General features: G+C 38.6%; 2 protein-coding genes across 2 annotated transcripts in view; both read right to left on the reverse strand.

The window, feature by feature from the left end:
- The window catches only part of TEK (TEK receptor tyrosine kinase), a 61,254-nt gene extending 60,379 nt beyond the window's left edge, over positions 1 to 875 (reverse strand). Inside the window, exon 1 of the mRNA XM_070935512.1 lies at positions 803 to 875. Coding sequence (XP_070791613.1) covers positions 803 to 875 — 73 coding nt within the window. The remainder of the gene's footprint in view (positions 1 to 802) is intronic.
- A 17,072-nt stretch (positions 876 to 17,947) lies between these two features.
- The window catches only part of IFT74 (intraflagellar transport 74), a 45,856-nt gene continuing 42,566 nt past the window's right edge, over positions 17,948 to 21,237 (reverse strand). The window contains exons 19-20 of the mRNA XM_070935515.1: positions 19,652 to 19,712; positions 17,948 to 18,259 (exon numbers count right to left, since the gene is read on the reverse strand). Of these exons, the coding sequence (XP_070791616.1) occupies positions 18,144 to 18,259; positions 19,652 to 19,712 (177 nt within the window). The 3' untranslated portion in view covers positions 17,948 to 18,143. The remainder of the gene's footprint in view (positions 18,260 to 19,651; positions 19,713 to 21,237) is intronic.

Raw genomic sequence — 21,237 nt, forward strand, 5'->3', positions numbered from 1 at the left:
TATTCTAATAATATAAATGGAAGTGTAATGAGGAACTGTGCAAAGTCCTGAAAAATTTGAATCCATGTCACCTGCATAGTAGATATTTCATATTTATTTGTTTAACTATGTGCTTTCTTTTCTTCCATTCCTATCATTTTTTTGGTTGCAACATTACTTTTTTTTTGGAAAATAAAAGCAGGCTGGCCAGAGATAAGCTATTGAATGAACGATACTTGGGATATAGTCATTAATTAAAGGCAGGGGAAGAAGGAAAATAACACTTTTTAAAAACATGTGAATGTCACAATTAAAATGGGAAATGATTCTAAGTTGAGTTTAGTATGTTAGCATGAATTCTAATTCTAAGAAATGTTATATGGCTGCTGGTCAACATGTAAACAAAGGAAGCTAATTTTGTCATCAATGCGTATTTATGCAAGACTTGGTTTCCACAGAACTAAAGTAGTGATATCATAATCAAAAGAGAGACAGCATCAAACCACTAATAGCACAACTGTTTAAATTGTGCCCAAAAACAAAGTGCAAATATTCCAAATATTTGTCAGACAATTATTTGGTAGAACAAATCTTACTAAAAGTAAATCTAAACATCTGACTTATAAATATTTGTCTCCCACAGTCTTCTTTTAAATTACTTACAAACATCCCAACGATCAAAAGATGGCTAACGAAGAACATGCTTTTTATCGTCACGTATCAAGTTAAGTGAATAGACAATTAGAGAACAATTTTAATGCAAGGATTTTGAGATCTTCACTATGAAGTTGCAAAGAACTAAAAAAAACCCCACCACTCCTACCTGAAAGCATAAGTCTGAATCCACAGAAAAGAAGAAGTGCTAAAAATGTCCACGCTTTTCCAAGTATATCCATCCAGTTTATACTTTAGTTCATGAAATACCAGAGGTCCTTTCAGTGGGATAAGCCTCAATCTTCGCTCTTTCTTCGCATCGCACAGCAAACTTGCTTACCGGGGAGCGACAGATTCACTGAAATACTGGGGTGGACTAGAGCAAGCTCTTAGCTGTCTCAGCAATGGGAGTTTTAAGTTCCTTTTTCCTGTTTCCTCTTGTAGATTAGGATGGGGAAAGCAGGATCTTAAAGTCATTCTTCATCAGCAGGATTTGTGAGATTGTCTGAGCTGCGTCTATTACATCTAAAAACTTTGCTTCTCCTGTAGGAGGGGGAATGGGTCGTAAGCTCTCCCTCCCCAGGTCATGGCCAGTGCTGTCAGAAACAATAGAACATCCTCCGGGAGGGAGAATTATGAAAATAACAAACCCCTCCACCTAGACATGGTATGTGAAAATATGCTACTCCACCTCCTCTTCCATCTCACCATCTGCTAATTATTCCCAGGGTTCCTGTTTGGAATCAAAAGTTTTTGAATTCTTGATTTACCTGTAAGTACATAGCTAGTCCTTGAATTTTCAGGAAACATCCCCCTTCCCCCCATTTTACACCATCCTTCGTCAGGGATGGAATCACCCTGGTCCCCATTCCTGGCCAAATTCTGTGCAGGGTGAGAATCTATAGTTCTCAACAGCTCCATCCATCTCCTTACATCTCTGGGTTAGAGATGCAAGCAGTTCAATTGTTTTCCACAGTGGTGAAATTCAATTTTTTTTTTACTACCGGTTCTGTGGGCGTGGCTTGGTGGATGTGATGTGGCTTGGTGGGCATGGCAGGGGAAGGATATTGCAAAATCTCCATTCCCATCCCACTCTAGGGCTAGCCAGAGGTGGTATTTGCCAGTTTTCTGAACTACTCAAAATTTCTGCTACCGGTTCTCCAGAACCTGTTAGAACCTGCTAAATTTCACCCCTGGTTTTCCACCAAACTGAAAGAAGAGATTCCCATAACTTGCTACACCTTATTTTTTAAAGTACAATGCAACTGTTTACAACATCAACACCAAACACTTTGCATCGTGGCATAGTACAGGATGAGAGCCCAGTCCAGGCTTGGTATACTGCACTAAACTATGTTTTGACTATAGTTTATTGGACAAACCATTGTGGTTCCATTCATCTATAATACTAAGTGACAAATCACCATGCACCATGCTGAGCCAAACCCAAATACAGGGAGTCCTTGCCTTATGACCATAATCGAGCCCAACATTTCTGTTGCTAAGTGAGACAGTTGTTAAGTGAGTTTTGCCCCATTGGTAAGTTGTTAAGTGAACCACTGCAGTTGTTGAGTGAATTTGGCTTTCCCATTGACTTTGCTTGTCAGAAGGCTGCAAAAAGTCACCGCATGGCCCTGGGACACTCCAACCATCATAAATATGAGCCAGTTGCCAAGTATCTAAATTTTGATTCTGTGACCAAAGGGATGTTGCAAAGGTCGTAAGTGTAAAAACAGTCATAAATCACTTTTTTTTCAGTGCCGTTGTAACTTTGAAAGATCACTAAGTGAGCTGTTGTAAGTCAAGGACTACCTGTAAAACATTATATAGAAGAGAATATATAGCCCGGGACTGAACTTTGGAATCCTTGGCGCTCTCTGAGCTTGGTTGTTTGCATGCAGATATTTCATAAACCAATTAGACAACATCAGTGCTGATAATGTTACCTAGTTGATTAATGAGCTGATGATATTGCCTAGTTGGGTAATGAAATGTCTGCAAGCAAACAAGCAAACAAACTCAGAGAACACCAAGGACTCCACAAAGCCTGACTAGGTGGCTCAGTGGCTAGGACACTGAGCTTGTTGATCAGAAAGGTTAGCAGTTCGGTGGTTCGAATCCCTAGTACAGGTCTCCTGCGTGAGCAGGGGGCTGGACTAGATGACCTCCAAGGTCCCTTCCAACTCTGTTACTGTTACATCAGAAGCAGAACGTGAAGTTGGTATGCATTAGAGGTCTTTGGATGATAGGAGCTCATTACTCTTTTCAAGAATGAGAACAAAGAAATGTAACTAGTCTTCTGCATAATTTACCTGCATGTACACTTCACCAAATCCAATGGGACTTGGGTAGATGTGCATATAATTCTGGTTTGAGTGTGCATCTCAAAGGTTGCAGTTGCAAAGCAAGTCATATGAGAAAGCTTGTAGCAAAATTTATATGAAAAAATACATGGAGGTCGGTTTACTCATTGTGGAATTTATTGCACTATTTGGCTTGTTTATTCATGCCAAAATAAATATCCTGACTTTCTAAGTAAAGGCCATCTTGAAGAAACATACAACATATTAAAATAAAATGAACATAGAAAGCAAATGACTATATTGCCAAACTGACAAAATTATAATTAATTAGGAAGTGTAGTTACTGTAGAAGATCAATCAGACTATAAACAAACAAACAAACAAATAAAATCCTGTTGATGTGATTTGCTTTTTAAGAGATATTTAAAACAAAGCTGGATTCCATGGCTGATGCTCTTTGAAATTTGGAGCCCCTCCAAACTTTGCCCTAAGCGTGGCTCTAACTAATCATCCTTGATGGACATCCTGATGACTAAGCCTTTCTTTCATTCTCCTTAGAGGAGTGTAGAGGTCATCTTGATGAAGGAATGCAAGAGTGGTTACACAAGCATTCAGGCTAGCTCTGAAATAGAGAAGATCGGGGGGGGGGGGGAAGTCAAGTTGCACCTGCCTTGATTCTCTTATCACAAAGAGAATCAAGACAGGTCAATCTTGAGTTTCTTTCTGATCTCTTCCTCTCTTTCAGAGAAGAGAGAGAAAAGCCTTGTCAGGCTCTCAAGATTCATTATTATACCTTGCAACAATAATCATGAGTTCCAGGAGACCTTGTGGAGTCTGTTTCCTGAGCTGGCTTACCTTGAAGGGGGTGGCATCTCCATTCTATAGTTGAGGCTGCCTAATCCAGCATTTGCCTTTATACTTAAATTGTCCCATATTAGAAATGGGAGGGCCCCACTTGATGGCCTTGTTACTGAACTAGACAAGAACTCAGTTGTTTGGGGCAGATCCAATGATGTTGGTACTTTTGTGTCGATTCCGGAATCAGAAGAAAGCAAATTTAAATTGTTGTCTGGGTGAGTCTTCTGCCATTGATGGAAATGGGTTGCAGAATAAAAGAAGTTGAGCTCAGAAACAAAGTTTTTAACAAGGAGGAGTTGATTTCTCAACTCATCTGGCCTCAAGATGTTTAATGATAATACCTTATTATGGCTCAAAGTGATTATCAAATAATGGATAGTAGAATAGTAATAAATTCCCAATACAACGCTTCCTCCCCAAACCCATTTGATGTGTCTTGAACTAGAGCTATTATATCTGCTGTAAAAAATTAAAATCTGTGGTCCACTAGATATTACTCCTAGCACTCATTGACCATGCTGGCTGGGCTAATGGGAGTCATATTTAGCAGCATAGTTTAAGACAGGAATATCTCCCACTTCTATCTGCATGCAGTTTTGGGTTTTTTGTTGATGGAAATTGTCTGATTCAAGAAAGGATGCAATATTGTGGGAAACAGTCTAGAAGATTTCCTCTTCCAACTGGAATGTAGGAAAATGTATTTATTCACTTTCTTTATTTCTATAATGAAAATTATAGAGTGGCTAACAATCCTAACCATCACAAAATAAAATTAAAAAACCTCTCAAAAACAATAGATCCATGCATAAAATAAACCAGAATAATAAACAGTATCAAAATTATACCAAAAAAAATCAAAATACAAAACCATGAGTCCATTAGAGCCAAATCTCCAGTCACCCTATGTCATCTACTTGCAGGTCATAACTGCCCCACTGAAACCCAAGAGAAAAAGAATGAACCAGATCTCTTACAGAGGGAATTCTAGACTATGATGATGAGGATTGGAAATGGCCACTTTCAAGGTCCCATCAGATGCCATTCTCATATGGATGAGACCTGGAGGAAATCCATCCATCCATTCATCCATCCATCCATTCATTCATTCATTCATTCATTCATTCGTGGGGTACCACAAAGTTCCATCTTAGGTCCAGTACTCTTCAATATCTTTGTAAATGATTTAGATGAGGGAATAGAAGGGAACTCATCAAATTTGCAGATGACACTAAGCTGGCAGAAATAGCCAACACCCCAGAGCACAAACTCATGATCCAAAAAGATCTTGACAGACTTGAACAATGGGCCCTCTCCAACAACATGAAATTTAATGTGGAGAACAGCAAGGTTTTACACCTGGGCAGGAAAAACCAAAGGCACAACTACAGATTAGGCAAAAGCTGGCTCAAAAACAATAACTGTGAGAGGGACCTTGGAGTCTTAGTGGACGATCATTTAAACATGAGCCAGCAGTGTGCGGCAGCAACCACAAAAGCTAATACAATCCTTGGTTGTATAAACAGAGGCATAGAATCAAAATCACATGAAGTATTAGTACTGCTTTGTAAAGCCTTAGTAAGACCACACCTGGTATACTGCATCCAGTTTTGGTCACCACATTACAAAAAAGATGTTGAGACTTTGGAAAAAGTACAAAGAAGAGAAACTAAGACGATTAGAGGCCTGGGGACAAAAACATATGAAAAATGTTTGCAGGAATCGGGTATGGCCAGTCTAGAGAAAAGAAGGACTAGAGGTGACACGATAGCAGTTTTCTAGTATTTGAGGGGCTGCCACAAAGAAGAGGAGGTCAACTTGTTTTCCAAAGCACAAGAAGGCAAGACAGGAAACAATGGATTGAAACTAATCAAGGAGAGAATTAAGGAGAAAATTCCGAACAGTGAGAGCAATTAACCAGTGGAAAAGCTTGCCTTCAGAAGTTGTAGCTGCTTCGTCACTGGAGGTTTTTAAGAACAGACTGGACTGTCACCTTTCTGAAATGGTATAAGGTCTCCTGCTTGAGCAGGGGGTGGGACTAGAAGACCTCTAAGGTCCCTTCCAGCTGTATTCTGACTGATGGATGCTCACCTGCCCAGAGAAACAGAGGAGGTAATTTCATTGGGGAAGAGGCTAGGAGGTAAAAGGTAACACCCAATTAATCTTTCAGTTACAATGGCACTGAAAAAAGTGACTTACATAAATCCTCACACTTACATAAGTCCTCGCACTTATCACCTTTGCAGCATCCCCATGGTCACATGATCAAAATTTGGGCGCTTGGCAACTGGCATGTATTTACAATGTCTGCCGTGCAGGGGTGGGTTCTACTTACCGTTACTACTGTTTTGCAACAGGCTTGCCCGCGCGCCTTGCTTCTGCGCATGCACAGATTTTTTTTTTAAATTTGATTTATATGCCGCCCTTCTCCGAAGACTCAGGGCGGCTTACAATGTGCTCAGCAATAGCCTTCATCCTTTTGTATATTTATACAAAGTCAGCTTACTGCCCCCACAACTGGGTCCTCAATTTACCTACCTTAGAAAGGATAGAAGGCTGAGTCAACCTTGAGCCTTGGCGAGATTTGAACCCTGCAGTAATTGCAGGCAGCTGGTCTTAATAACCAGCTTAATAACAGGGTGCCTTAAACCCCTGTACTACCAAGGCTCTTATTGCCGATGACGACATCCGGGGGAAGTGTGCAAAGCCTTCTGCTGGTTTTAGTACCAGTTCTTGCAAACCGGTCCGAACCAGGGGCAACCCACCACTGCTGCAGTGTCCTGGGGTCATGTGACCACCATTTCTGTGCTTCTCAGCTAGTTTCCAGCAAAGTTAATGGGGAAAGCCACATTTGGTTAACAACTATGTGATTCACTTAACACTGTAGTGCTTTGCTTACAACCGTGGCAAAAAAGTCATAAAATTAGCCATGACTCACTTAACAGCCACCTTGCTTAGTAATGGAACTTCTGGTCCCAATTGTAGTTGTAAATCAAAGATTACCTGTGTATATATTATTTGAAAGCCAGCTGTATATTTAAGAGAGAGGACAATATATTGAATCAGACATTAGACAAACAGTCCTTTGGGAGCTGTACATTACAACAGTGTATTTTATGTGTAGTCAGAACCCAAATATTACATACAATATGGTATTTTATCTGAATAGAAATGTACAATTGAAAACTGCATATGGATCCGATTGGGGTAAACTGTTGGAGAGATATAAAAATAAGATTTCATTTTAGTTTTATCTTTATTTTGTTACGTACGGTCTTATTAGCCAGCAAGATGGTTGTATGAGATCAAGTCATGTTTCTTTCACTTCATACTTGGTTTTATACATTTATGTTATACGTTTATGTTATTTGTTGTTAGTTTCGAAGTCGTGTCCAACCCATCGCAACCCCATGGACAACATTTCTCCAGGCCTTCCTGTCCTCTACCATCCTCTGGAGTCCATTTAAGCTCATGCCTACTGTTTCAGTGACTCCATCCAGCCACCTCATTCTCTGCCGGTTTCTTCTTCTTTTGCCCTCAATCGTTCCCAGCATTAGGCTCTTCTCCAGTGAATCCTTCCTTCTCATGAGGTGGCTAAAGTATCTGAGTTTCATCTTCAGGATCTGGCAATACATTTATTTTATTTATGTATGATTTGTTTGGAGACTGTTATTGATTGTCACTCGATTTCACTCAGCAAGTAATATTCTCTATGAGAAGAATTTTCACTCTCAAAAAAGCTGAGATGAAGCAATATTTAAAAAAAGGATTGAAAAGCTGCATATAGCATCAAAAGTTAGCTGAGCCAGTGATTCACCTCAAAAAGATTGTCTTGGATAATATTTTAGATGATATATTTGCATTCAGGTAGTTGTATAGAAGGATATCTGAAGAACGTACGCCAAGGACCGGGCTCACAATAGAGTTTTAGTAAAGTTTGACTGGATAGCTTCTAGATGTGACATTCAGAGTAAGCTAAGTATCACAGAAACAGAACTGCAAATGTTTGCAAAAAATAGCATGATTGCAGTAACTAAAATATTTCCATTGCAAATCAAACTTTCTTTGAAATAATCCAATTCCCCCCTTCCTTTTTAATCTTTGGATGAAATGAATGAGTCGATGAATGAGTCAATCCCATTTAAAATGACTTCCCGAGTCCCAAATCAGAGAGTAACTTGGGAATCAGCACCAGTGAAAAGACTTGGAAATCGACAAGGCCAGAATGTACTGCTTGAAATTCATGGGATACTTTTAAAAAACAGCAGTATAGAAAATTGATGTGGATCAGTGATCTATTTGCTTCTGGACATCCATGCAATGGCATAATTCACATCCAAGAGTTTAATCTCAGCTCATTTCCTTCTATTTCTATCTCTTCTGAAAAGTTAAAAGAAGCTAAGTTTGGTTCAGCGTTGTGTATATCCTGCTTTGGAAACAGCAAGGAATGCCAAAAATCATAGAAGAACAAAAGGCAGGCTTAAAAAAAAAAATGCTTAGCACTAGTGTTGCAAGACAAGATTCCCCAGGCATCACTATAGCAAGCAAACCATTCTCTGAGTTTTTCAGATTTAAAAAAAATTGGAAATTTCTAGGGTAATATATATGATTGTTCTTAGCCCAGGAGCTAAGAGACAAAAAAACCCTGCATGATGCCCATCAAATACAGGTAGTCCACGTTTTACAACAATTCATTTAGTGACTGTTTGAAGTTACAATGGCACTGAAAAAAAGTGACTAACGACCATTTTTCACATGACCATTGCAGCCTTCCCAAGGTCACATGATCAAAATTCAGATGCTCGGCAATTGACTTGTATTTATGATAGTTCAAGTGTCCCAGGGTCATGTGACAACCTTTTGCAATCTTCGGACAGAGTCAAGGGGAAGCCAGATTCACTTAATCACTGTGTTACTAACTTCACTACTATAGTGGTTCGCTTAACAACAGTGGCAAGAAAGGTTGTAAAATGGGGCAAAGCCCAGTTAACAAATGTCTCACTTAGCAACAGAAATGTTGGGCTCAATTGTGGTCGTAAGTTGAGGACTACCTGTATTGGTTTATTAGTTTATTCAAGTAGCATGGTAGGATTCACATTAATATGCGGTCCTCAGGTGGGACATTTTAGTGGGACATTTAGAGAGCAGATCCTATTTAAGAGTTTGGTGATTGAAACAGGTGCCAAAATCTTTTTCATTCTAGTTCAGTTACATACAGGATTCGACTAGCAGCACAATTTGCAGCAACTAAAAATATCATACAGCAACATTTTCCATTCTACCAATATTTTCTGGCTGAATTGCCAAATGATTAAAAAAAATAAAAATCCAGAAAATAGAGGAGAAACCAGAAAGAGCTGAGGAGAGAATAGAGGAGATAATTCCAAAAATGATACAAGCAGACAAAGAGATGGAAGAGATGGCAATAATTTCTAACACGGAACAAATAGAATATTTTTTTAAAAATCAAAAGAGAAAAGAGAATAAAGAGAAAGATCTCCTAAAAATGGGGGAACTGCAGATGGGTTCTCTAGAGATTCAACAGCAAGAGAGATGCTGTGGCAGAGGAACTATTTAGATTAAATAAACATGATAAAATGAGTTACAAGATAACCAGAGGAGAAGCAGGAAAGATTCACCAAAAAGTTAATAAGAGTTGAAATTCCAAAAAGGTGGTTATTTTATTAAGTATTAGAAAAAAGAAGTAGGAAATAGAAATTGGAAAATAGTATTATGTATACTGAAATATAATAGAACATATTATAATTACTATATATACACAAATGTTAGAAGTTGAAAAATTACGATTATGTATACTTAAATGGTAATATTATTATCAGAATTGTGTGCAAAGTATATTGACCTAGATAATACACTGTTCACCAAGCACTTATGGATGTTAAAGAAAAAATCATAAAAAAAATATATTAAAAAAAATCCATCTAAGGCATCGATATCAAACTTGCCACATCACGTTGCCATCATGTGACATTTCATGACATTTTCCCCATTTGCTGAGCTGGGGTGGGTGTGGCCTGCACGTGACGCATCTGGCCCGCGGGCCACCAGTTTGATGCCCCTGATCTAACGAGATCTTCATTTTCACTCATTTTAGTTTTCTAGCTCATTTGGCAACTAAACCCTAACCCTACAGGTGCTAGGCTATCACAACGTACCTGTAAAAATGTGTCAACAGAGAGACAAATTAGCATGGGTGCGTCATGAATTTGAAATTTGTAACAAACATACTAGCATGATTGAGTTTTTTAGCTCCTGTCTTCATTGTTCAGGCTGGTGGGGGTTTCCGGAAGCAGTGGTAGGTTCCTCCCGGTTCCGCCGAGCCGGTAGCAGTGACAATATGATGTTCTGCCCCCCTGCTCTCCCGTGTTATTCTTACCTTTTATTTGGCCCCACCCCCAATCTATTGCTGCCTTCTGAGTCCCAGCTGATCAGCTAGAAGGAAAAAAACTGTTTAAACTCTTGCCGCAGGGCTTCAAAGGGCCGCCCTACAGCTGATCAGTGTTAAAAGGCAGTGTGGTGGTAGACCAGTGCCTCTAAAAACAAATGAGTAGACCGGTGCCTGCAAAAATAAATGGGTAGACCAGTGCCTCTAAAAACGAATGAGTAGACCGGTACAGCTCTGCAAGCAATTAAAAGCCTGGTAGACCAGTACCTCTGCTAAATCCTAAAGAATTGTCACATGACCATCAAGCCACGCCCACAAAATAAGCCATGCCCACAGAACCGGTAGTAAAAAAATTTAGAACCCACCCCTGGCTGGAAGATACGTTTAGCAACATCTGGTGGGCCACAAGTTGTTCCAGTTTGGGATACAGCAGGTTGAAGAATAGGCTTGGTCAGAATTTCAGTGGGACATCTTCCTTTAGGGTATTCTATGGCTGGCTGAACCTATTCAAGTAAAACTAGTAATACGAAAAATATTGTGATCCATTTCTGGAACATTTCAGAAGTTCCTTTTTTCCCCTGGAGCTCTCCACCAAGTGATTGGGGGATGGGGTGGGGTGTTCATTCCATAAATGAATCTTCAAGAACAAGAAGTGGGTGGCAGTGTTCCACACTTTGAGTTGTCAACCTAATAAACCCTCCCAGGACATTTCGTGAATGAAATATTTAGGTTTGCAGACACGCTATGGGTTTTTAAAAAGCGCAATAATATAGCTTGTCTGAACACTTGTGACAAATTATGGTTTAACCTGATGACCTGAATCACATAACGCATTCATTTAATAGCTAGATTTCTACCATTTCATAGGCTGCCCAAGTTTTTTGAAATCCATTTGGCCCAGCCTAACATGAGCCCGGTCATTATATATCAATGTGATGTCCAGAGAAGAAAGAAAAAAGGAAAACAGACCTGATATATAATTATGGTAGATGTCTAAACAAGTCAGACTCCAAGGTGTCATATAACTATGACGTGTTTGATATGTCCTCAATGTCTGAAATAAAAGGAACTGAATAAACCCGAATCAGCTGTGTAGCACCTACGAACTATCAGCCAGATAAAAGGACAATTAGAGCTTAGACAAATGCAGGATTTCAAGCCATTGTCCGAGCATCCTTTCAAGTAAAAATATTGTTGACCGTTCCATAATGGTCTTCCAGGTCTCCCCAGCATTTTATGGAGTTCTATTCTCTACGGCTTGCTACAGGGCATGGTATGCCAAGTCAACCAAAGGAACTTCTTGGAAGTCATCAATATCAGGGGTCCCCAAATCCCGGGATATGGATCAGTACTCATCCGTGGCCTGTTAGGAACCGGGCTGCACAGCTGGAGATGAATGGTGGGTGGTGGGCAGGGTAGTCGCTTCCCAGCTCTTGTATCACTGCCTCAGATCTGTCTCAGATCATCAGGCATTAGATTCTCATAGGAGTGTGAACCCTACTGTAAATCATTCATTCATTCATTCATTCATTCATTCATTCATTCATTCATTCATTCTGTCTGTCTGTCTGTCTCTATCTATCTATCTATCTATCTATCTATCTATCTATCTATCTATCTATCTCCAATCTATCAATTAACCTAACCTAACCTAACCTAACCTAACCTAACCTAACCTAACCTAACCTAACCTAACCTAATCCAATCCATCTAACTTTTGTAGGTTGAAAGAAATCATGGTTTAGAAATCAGAGCGGATAGATTTGCAGTTATGCCAAGACCAAACATGAAACTACTATTTGGTTTAGCACTGTGTATCACATTGTACACATGTTGGTGCGCTATGGCTCTGTAGAGTGAAAAAGGGTACAATTATGTATTAGGTGTTATTAAATCATTAGAAGTTTTTCAATAAAATAGGTAAAATCTTGAGTTTCCAAGAACTCTTCATCAAACAAGGTGTTTAAAAACCAAGGCAAAAACGATTTTAAAAACAACAACAATCCAGGCAATTATTTTATATTTCAGACACAGATTATTTCATCACTGTCAATCCAGGCAGGACATTGCTTAATTTTAGGAAAATACTCCAGGAAGTTTCAAGGTTGGAATTTGAACTCAGTTCCGTAAATCATCAAAACAATAATACAATCTTATACAAGTCTGTTCGAAAGTATGCAATTGCAGGCCAGTGTGTAAAGGACGGCAGTCTTGGCCTTCCTTCCTAACCCATTCTTCCTCCTTGGTTGTTTTAGCCTCTTTAGTACAAAAATAAGAACTGTTTAGATTGGAGATGGTTCATTTCTGCTCTCCGGGCATTTTAATGAAAGTCTCAAAGTTGTGCTGGATGGAATGGCTATCTTTGTACAGAGTTTACTTTCCGATACAAAAGGTTCTTACGCCATGTCCAGTTTGCCATTCAAAATATTGTCCTGTGGTTTCATTTATAGAAAAAGGTAATATGGAAGGAGCATAAGTTCCATCATTTTCTTTGCAGTAATATATCTGTCTTATACAACTATTAAAATATCTCAAGATCTGTACTTCATCAAATCCTAGAACAGATACTTAACTTCTATCAGTCAAGAGTAACACACTTCTTAGAAGTTAGATTTTCAAAATGATATAGCAAGTGCAAGGGTGAGTTCTACTTACCTTTACTACCGGTTCGCAGTGGGGCTGGGTGTGCAGCTCACTTCACTCTTGTGTGTGCTCTTCTGCGCATGCGCAGAAGCATTTTGGTGACGTCGGGGCGGTGGGCGGAGCCTCCCACCAGTTTTACTACCGGTTCTATAGAACCAGTGCGAACCGGGGGCAACCCACCACTGAGCAGGTGTAGAAAGATCACAACAACTAAGTTTCCAAAGTCATGTTTGAACTGAAGATGGATTCCTATTCCAAACATTGAAGACAAAGTCCCGCCTATATCTCATTTTAAAAGCAGAGTTATATAGTAATTGTGGACAAAATTATGGTTGATTAAATATATAATAGTGTGTGTGTGTGTGTGTAACTTTTGATACATAAAGTCTGTCATTTTGTGCCATCCGTAGCATATTGGATTATTGCTATTACTTCTTGATTAGCATCTTGTAGAGTTGGAATTAGAATCATAATAGAGGTGGAATGGACTTTGGAGGTCTTCTAGTCCAGCCCCCTGCTCAAGCAGGAGATCCTATACCATTTCAGAAAAGTGACTGTCCAGTCTTTTCTTAAAAACCTCCGGTGATGAAGCACCCACAACTTCTGAAGGCCAGCTGTTCCACTGGTTAATTGTCCTCACTGTTAGGGAGAGTCTCCTTAATTCCAGGTTGCTTCTCTCCTTGATTAGTTTCCATCCATTGTTTCTTGTCCTGCCCTCTGGTGCTTTGGAAAATAATCCTTTTTGTGGCAACCTCTCAAATACTGGAATCAAGTTACAATAAAACAAGCCAATAGAAAAACCTACTTCTGATTCAAATGATCAGTAGAAAGACATAACACAACTGTACATAGCTCATGCAAGTGAGAATTCTCAGATAGTGAGAATTCTCTAATTCTCACCGAAACTGTTGTGCTAGAATTGGATTAGTGCAAAATACTTGCTTTTCCAGGTTTGGTCACTGCAGTATCATTTCATACAGCTGTGTCTTTTGTATTACAACCTAGGCCTTATTTTTTTTAAAAAAAGCAAATTGAAGAATATATTCAGCTTCCGAGGCAGAAAATGTTTGTAGCGTTAAATATCAAAGCAGTGGGATACAGATTAAAAAATGATTGAGATGTCTATAGGTAAGAAATAAGCTTTGCAAGAGAGAACATCAGGGGTTGTATCTTTAGAATCAAGATTTTATTACTGTAGATACCCCACGAAGTAGAGACACAAGGCTGGGGAACTTTCCCATGCTGTTTTGCAAAATCAGTGCCATGTCACAACTGACCCCATATGAAGAGCACAATGAAATTTCATTTAGTGTGTTTACTCAGAGAGTGACTTCTGTCCACTGTACATCAAAATATGTTATTGTAGCATGGGGGATTTCAATGGATAAACCAAGTGACTGACAAAAAGACTCCAGTGAAGTTATTAGAGACCAACTTTTATCTTAATAATAAAAAAGAAAGTCTCACTGGAATAACTGAAAGCTTTCCCCAAAAGGAAGGAAGAGATATTAGTGGGAATTTCCCCTAGATAATAGGCTTGGGTCTATAGAAATCCTGTTTTGTCTTAGTTAGATATTACGATATGAAAAACAGAATGAAGCAGATTTATTGGGTTGAAGCAGGAAATTGGCAATTCTGCAAGGATACCCCTAAACTTGCCATTTTAATAAACAGCATCTTTTTTTTGTTTTCTCTTCAGATGGAGCAAAAAATGGAACCAGATGCTAGAAAATGGATGAAGCTAAGACAAAGCTTTTATAAAGTTGTTCAGAAGAACAAATTCAGCTCCTTTAATAGTTTCCAAAGCTATGGGTGTGCTATCTTGTTCTGCATCTTACCTACACTGCTGAGTGAAGTGTTGGTGACTTCTGGCTATCAACAAATGCACAATGTCAAATAGGTAGTGGTCTATTGTGTTCCATTATTCTAAAATGAAAGAAAATTCTCCTCCAGGCAAAGCTGAAAACTCATTTCTTTTGAAGTGTAACTCTAATCATCAGAAGAGATTAAATTAACTGGTTCTGTAAGCATTGTATAAATCCAAGAAGGTTCAGATCCTGGAGAATTAACCTCACTTTCTGATGATATGAGCAGTCGTTTAAAGACTGAGATCTCTTCAACATGTTGCCCTGTCTGTAGCGGAACATGCACCAACTATTTCTAAGGTCACATCTTCATAATGCAGTCTTCATTTCATCTTCAGCCCATAGCCGAGTCTACCTAACTATCCAATATGATGTTAATGTGTTATTTTCCATCTTCCTGACTAGTAGTGGTTGAAGCATGAGAATCTACTCACTACAGTGGTGAAATCTTCCCCAGTTTGCTACCAGTTTGCTGCTTGTGCATGCCCGGTGAGTGCCAAGCACGCATTGTGCATGCGCATTGCGCACAAAACACATGCTGCACATGCGCTTGCACAATACGTGCCAAACGCATACTTCGTGCAGAAAAAGGAGGCTTGGGAAGGTAAGTAGAACAGTGGGGGGGAGGAACAGCTGTGTCACGCAATTTAGATTCACTAGAAAGCAGAATTTCCTGCTTTCTAGCAATTTTAAATTGCACAGCAAGGCTGATCATCGGAAATACCGGTTTGGAGGAACCTGTAGCTTTTATCACTACCGGTTCGCCTGAACCGGTGCGAACCGGTAGGATTTCACCCCTGACTCACTGGTATCTGTTAATAGTACCCCCAAATACCTACTTTTGAAACACAGAATGAGAGAAGACAACACAGATAAGTAAATGAAAAGCAGAAGAGTAAGAGAGAAAGGTGAGAGCAAAAAATATATGAATCGCATAGGTGTAGAAACACACACACAAAAAACCCCACCCAAATCATAGTGCAGATAATAATGCACTTATGATAAATGTTTATAATAGATAAAAAGAGATGGCAGGGAAGTCAGTGATGGAACCAGTGGAGTTGCTCCTAGAGGTGATAGAACCAGCAATAGAGCCAACAACTAGTCAAAAACAGATCTGACAAGGTGGCATTAGTGATGGAGCCAGTAATAGAGATGAAATGATGGAGCTATGATGGACCTGCAATAGAGCCAATTATAGAGCTGTTATAATAGTTGATGTTGGAATTGGTGATGGAGACCAGTAATTGAGATGGTGGCACTGATGATGGAGCGAGTGTTAGAATGGTAGAGCTAACAACAGAGAATGATGCAGAGGAGCAGGTGATGGTTGAGAGAATGAGCGATGAAACAAGAGAAGATAAACAACCCAGCAATGTGAAACAGGAAGAGAGTGATCATCCATGCAATGGACACCATACATACTGTAATTCTAATTCATAGGGCAAATGGGGACTTCCTGGTAAGGCAGGAGAGGAAAACAGCTGGTTAAATCTGCCAGTCAAAACACATCTGTTCCCTTGCTGCAAACCATGTTCAGGAGAACTGGCAGGATATCTATCCATCAACCACTTTGCTTAACTTGTTCCACTTTAAAAGCTGTCAGGGCAAGATCTCCCACTAGCCTCTTTTCTGAGGCCGAATAAAAATCAGCTGTTGGGACAGAGGAAATTCTGCCATTTACTTAGGGTTGCTGCAAATCTCTGATAAAGACATTTGTTTGTTTGTTTGTTTGCTTGTTTAGCCACCCAGATACCTGACTAGTTAAGAAATTATCTTAATCTGCCAAAATATAGGCAAAACTAGATAAACCAACTTCTTCAATCCATCTTCCAGATTTATACAATCTATCAAGTCTATTGCAAGTCAGTTTAGCATGTCTGATAAACATCACTAATTTTTGTACATTTTTACACTTAAAAACTCCCCCCTCATTAAATATAGCACAAGCATGAAATAATGTAGTGCCACAGTCAAATTCTAGTCTAAGGAAACTCATTTGAAAGATTTTGGGCAAACACTGACATAATGTTAAATCATTAGGTGGTTTCTTTTGGGCTTAGTATAATATGTGATATATCCATGATGGTGAAGCCATTGGCTTGTTTGACTAACCATTTGGAAATGAGCTACAGGATGCCTGTCATAACATTTCTACTGCAGAGACAAAATGGAGACTTCTGAGTGTGCCATCCTGAGAACTTGGATGAAAGTCAGGAAATAAATGAAATAATAAAAATAAATATTTCATGCAAAGGTCTTTGGTTCAGGATGCAAAGGTTCAATATAATAATAATGCAACCATCCAACAAGAACAAAAAGCCAAAATCTGTTAGAAATACAGTTCCAAATACTTCGATTTTTAAAAAAATTGGATTACATTCTTTTTATTTTGCATTAGCCAATCTGTGTAATTGTTCTTTAGTCATTCCTGCATTCCTCAGAAATTACCAGGTTACTGACCAGCCATTGGAAAGATAAAGCAGCATGAAAAAGTTATTATAACTGTGAGGAAAGGGAGTCATCTGGCCTGTTGGTATCAATCAAAAAAACTAGTTACACATTTTTGCTCCGTTTGCTTTTCTTATTCGGGCTTATCAATGGGGTTTTACAAACAGACCATTACTCACAGAAGGATCCCTTAGGAATAAGGGAGATGGGTCAACAAGAAGAGCTGATTTGGTTTTTGCTCATTCACGATGACTCCCTTTTCAACACAGTACTTCTGGTTTGCTGTTTTCTTGATCCCATTGGGAGTTTTATCCTCCTAGAGCAAGAATGTAACTCCATAAGAACCTTGTATGCTTCAGATAGAAAGAATGCTCTGAATTTTTCAAGTCAACCAGCTTATTTCAAGCTGGAGTCCCTGGATTCCTCAGATACTGAGGCTAAAAAGAAGTTACTTAGATATTCATTTTGCTACATATGACCTTTACTACATAATTTTTTGGGGAGAAAAATACAGGCTCACTTTTTAAATTTCTTTATTTTAATATCCTTATGCTTCTTAAACACAATTCAATGTAGAACAATTCTGATATATCAAGATAAATAGAAATATAGAATAATAACATTTTATTATAGAATAATAACATTTTCTGCTTTTGCAGTTTAAGAAGAAACTTAAGCACTACAGTGTACTTACCATCACACTGCTTTGTAAAATGATGTAAATCAAACTATATTGCTTATTTAACAAAGCAAAACAAATATAAATTAAAGAATATTAATTGAACAATTGTTTTACAATACAGAATTAATTCAAAGGAAAACAAACAAATGTCCCTGGCATGGGTCTATCATACTCCCTAGAATACAGGAAAAAAAGGCACATAGGTTATACTAACGTGAACTGGAGTGCCTTCAAATGTCAACATTCTTCAAAATAACTGTATGTAAATCCTTAATTTGGTCCATCCAGGATAGGCAGATGTAGGATCAATTCTTGCTGCTCTGTAAAGCTTCTATTATAGTTTTGTTATATTCTTCAACTTCCTTCATGACATCGTTCATTATGGGCCGGTAGTCACTTTCCTGGCTTTTTGTAGCTATAACTTGATTATATCAATTAAGGAAAAAGTTATCCAATTAATATAAAAACTACCAATAAGAAACGCCATCAACTCCTAATGCCTAAAGAACTGAGGCCATACTGGGGGAAAAATTCCTACTCAGGGTAATTTTTTCAACAAGATGCGCTCTCATTAACCATGAATTAAGCCAACTTTGCCACTGACAATATGGCAGCAGGTTAAGCTGTTTCAATCATTCTCGATTTCAGGTTAAACCTCACATGATTCGATTAGCAAAATCCATTCTTTTCTAAAAACAATCAATAACCACTTCTGAACCAATCCAAACTCTTTGGAGGGAAAAGGAATATTTGCAGAACATCCATACATGTCGTAATAACTTATAAAGGGTGAATTGGTTTCCATTGTATAAAGAGCCTGCTTCTCTCCCCCCCCCATCATACTCCTGGGTCAAGAAGTTGAAAATAAGTCTGATCCTCCTAATAGGTACATTCACACAATACAGAAAGGCATGCCTAAAAATCCCAGACAGTAAGGTTCTTTTTTCCTGTAGTAATTTAGTGTGTTCACACCTGGATTTACTACTGATGCCAGATGTAAGAATAAGATAGGACAGATGTTAAATTCCATCATGTCCCTGTGTACAGGATTTTACTACCATCTCTCTGCTTTGTGTACTGTGTATAACCAATGGTGAATTCTACTGATGCTAAGCACCCTAAAGGCCCTTATTACACTGAAAATTGGTACAGCTTCGCCTTACTGTGACCTCACTGACTCTTTTTGGCCAAGGAACTCTAAAAAGTCTATAGGTATGATCACAGAGAAATTACTGTTACACAAAGTGCCACTCAGCAGTGAGAAGGAACAATGGAAACACATGCTTGCTGTGGTTATCTGGAATTTCATCCTAGAAAATGGCTGAATGGAAAGAATATTCAGTTGTGCAACTACTTTTGTTACCCATCTCAAAATCTTGGCGGAACTTCTATTGGTCAAATCAACCCAATAAACTACATATAAACCCTGTAGCAAAGAAGCAACCATCAACCACTCTAAACTAATTGCTGTATTTAACCAGATGACTACTGTATTTAATCAAATAACATATTTGCATATTACTTTACACAAAAAGTAGATTATATTTTTAGTTCACTGTGATCTGAGAAGGTAGACAATATTTAAGAAGCCTCAATTTTTGCATCTGATTTACTTTCTTATTAAACTCAGTACAATTTGTAAGTGTTTGATGTGTGCCCTCGTTGTATTCAGAAAAAAATATATATCTGCACCAAATTTATTCAGAATAAATGTCAGAAGGGCTTAATAAAGACTGGTGCTTTGAAGGAAGTAATAGTAATAATTTGCAGTATTTGACAACAGTAATGCTATTTATGAAAACAAAAAGGATACATTCTTTCATAACAAAATTATTTTGTTCATGGTGTTGCCACTTCCGTTCCAGATTTGTAAGCTGAAGGTAGAAAACAAAAAATATGGTAACAACAGGAATGAATACTGAAATTCCACTTTTTAACACAAGACTGACCTCTCTTCTATTCAACTGTTTAGCTACGTTGCTTTCTATTAAGCATTCTGATTAACACTAATTGCGGTATAATCTTCTCTTTCTCTATGTACATGTGTGTGTGTATGTATGCATGTGTGTTTGTGCGCGCGCGCACACACACACAGGTTTAATGGTTAGGGTGCTAACCATTAGGTTTCTAATGGTTAGAAACTGGGAGACTGCAAGTTCTAGTCCTGCTTTAGATGAACTTGGACTAAGTCATTCTCTCTCAGCCCAACCCACCTCACAGGGTTGTCAATGTGAGGAAAATAGAAGGAGGAAAGAGTATCATGTATGTTCACCACTTTGAATTATTTATTTTTAAATAATTCAAATAATTCTTTAAAAATAATAAAGATAGAATAAAAGTCAAATAAATAAATAAACAAACACAAACTTATTTTTATAGTGACAAACTATTGAAATAACAATCCATCACAGTGAAGATTTGCTTTAGATAAGGCACAGAATTCTCCTAGTCTGTTTTTTTTGGGGGGGGGGGAGGAGTCAACAATTGCTTCCAAAATATTTAAACTATAGTATACTCTGCACTAAGAGGGAGAAACTTCCTCACTTCCATAGCTGAATTTCCTGTCTGATGGCAGAATGTGTGATTAAGAACCGGGTCTGTGCTGAGAATAGTCTAACACAATAAGTTAAACAGTGGAATTTTAGCCATTCGCTGAGCATAAATAACAAGGTTATATGGCTATTATATTTATGGCTGCTTCCTAAAAATACTAGCAGCAGTTTGCTTGCCTAATATTGCTGTTCAAACCTTTGGAATCAAAACATGTCGGCTCCTTACAATGAAACTTTCAAAAACATTCTGTGGAAGTCAACATGTTTACTTCAAGAACACACACATTTACAACACTGTAAATGGAAAATTAGAATATAAACCATTGTACACATTAAAATAACAATTGTCCATTAGTATTTGAGTTGGAAAAATACTTTAAATTTTATTTACCAATACATTTTGAGATATAAAATACTAAACCACAAGCATCATGTTTTATAATTAATCGTTTTCTGTGACATACTCAGCATCGAAAGTTATCAGTTCATATTATAAAATTTTATACAGCTTTCACATACCCTATATCAGTGATGGCTAACCTTTTTGCTGTCATGTGCCAAAAGCGGGGGGAGAACGGGGGCGGGTGTCACACACACGTGTGCTCACACCCATAATTCTATTCCCCCTGCGCCCCCCCGCACATGTGCGTATGACCCCCGCTTCGCGCTCCCCCCGCTTTTGGCACGCAATGGCAAAAAGATTATCAATGGGCCTGGTAGGCCGTTTTTTCGCCCTCCCCAGGCTCCAGAGGCTTTCTTGGAGCCTGGAGAAGGCAAAAACAGCCTTCCCCACTCCCCCAGAGGCCCTCCTGGAGGCCAGAAACGGACCATTTCCCGACTTCCAGTG

This window comes from Pituophis catenifer, unplaced genomic scaffold (genome assembly GCF_029215685.1).
Source record: "Pituophis catenifer annectens isolate HBS135680 unplaced genomic scaffold, rPitCat1.0.hap2 SCAF_2, whole genome shotgun sequence".
Lineage (NCBI taxonomy): Eukaryota > Metazoa > Chordata > Lepidosauria > Squamata > Colubridae > Pituophis > Pituophis catenifer.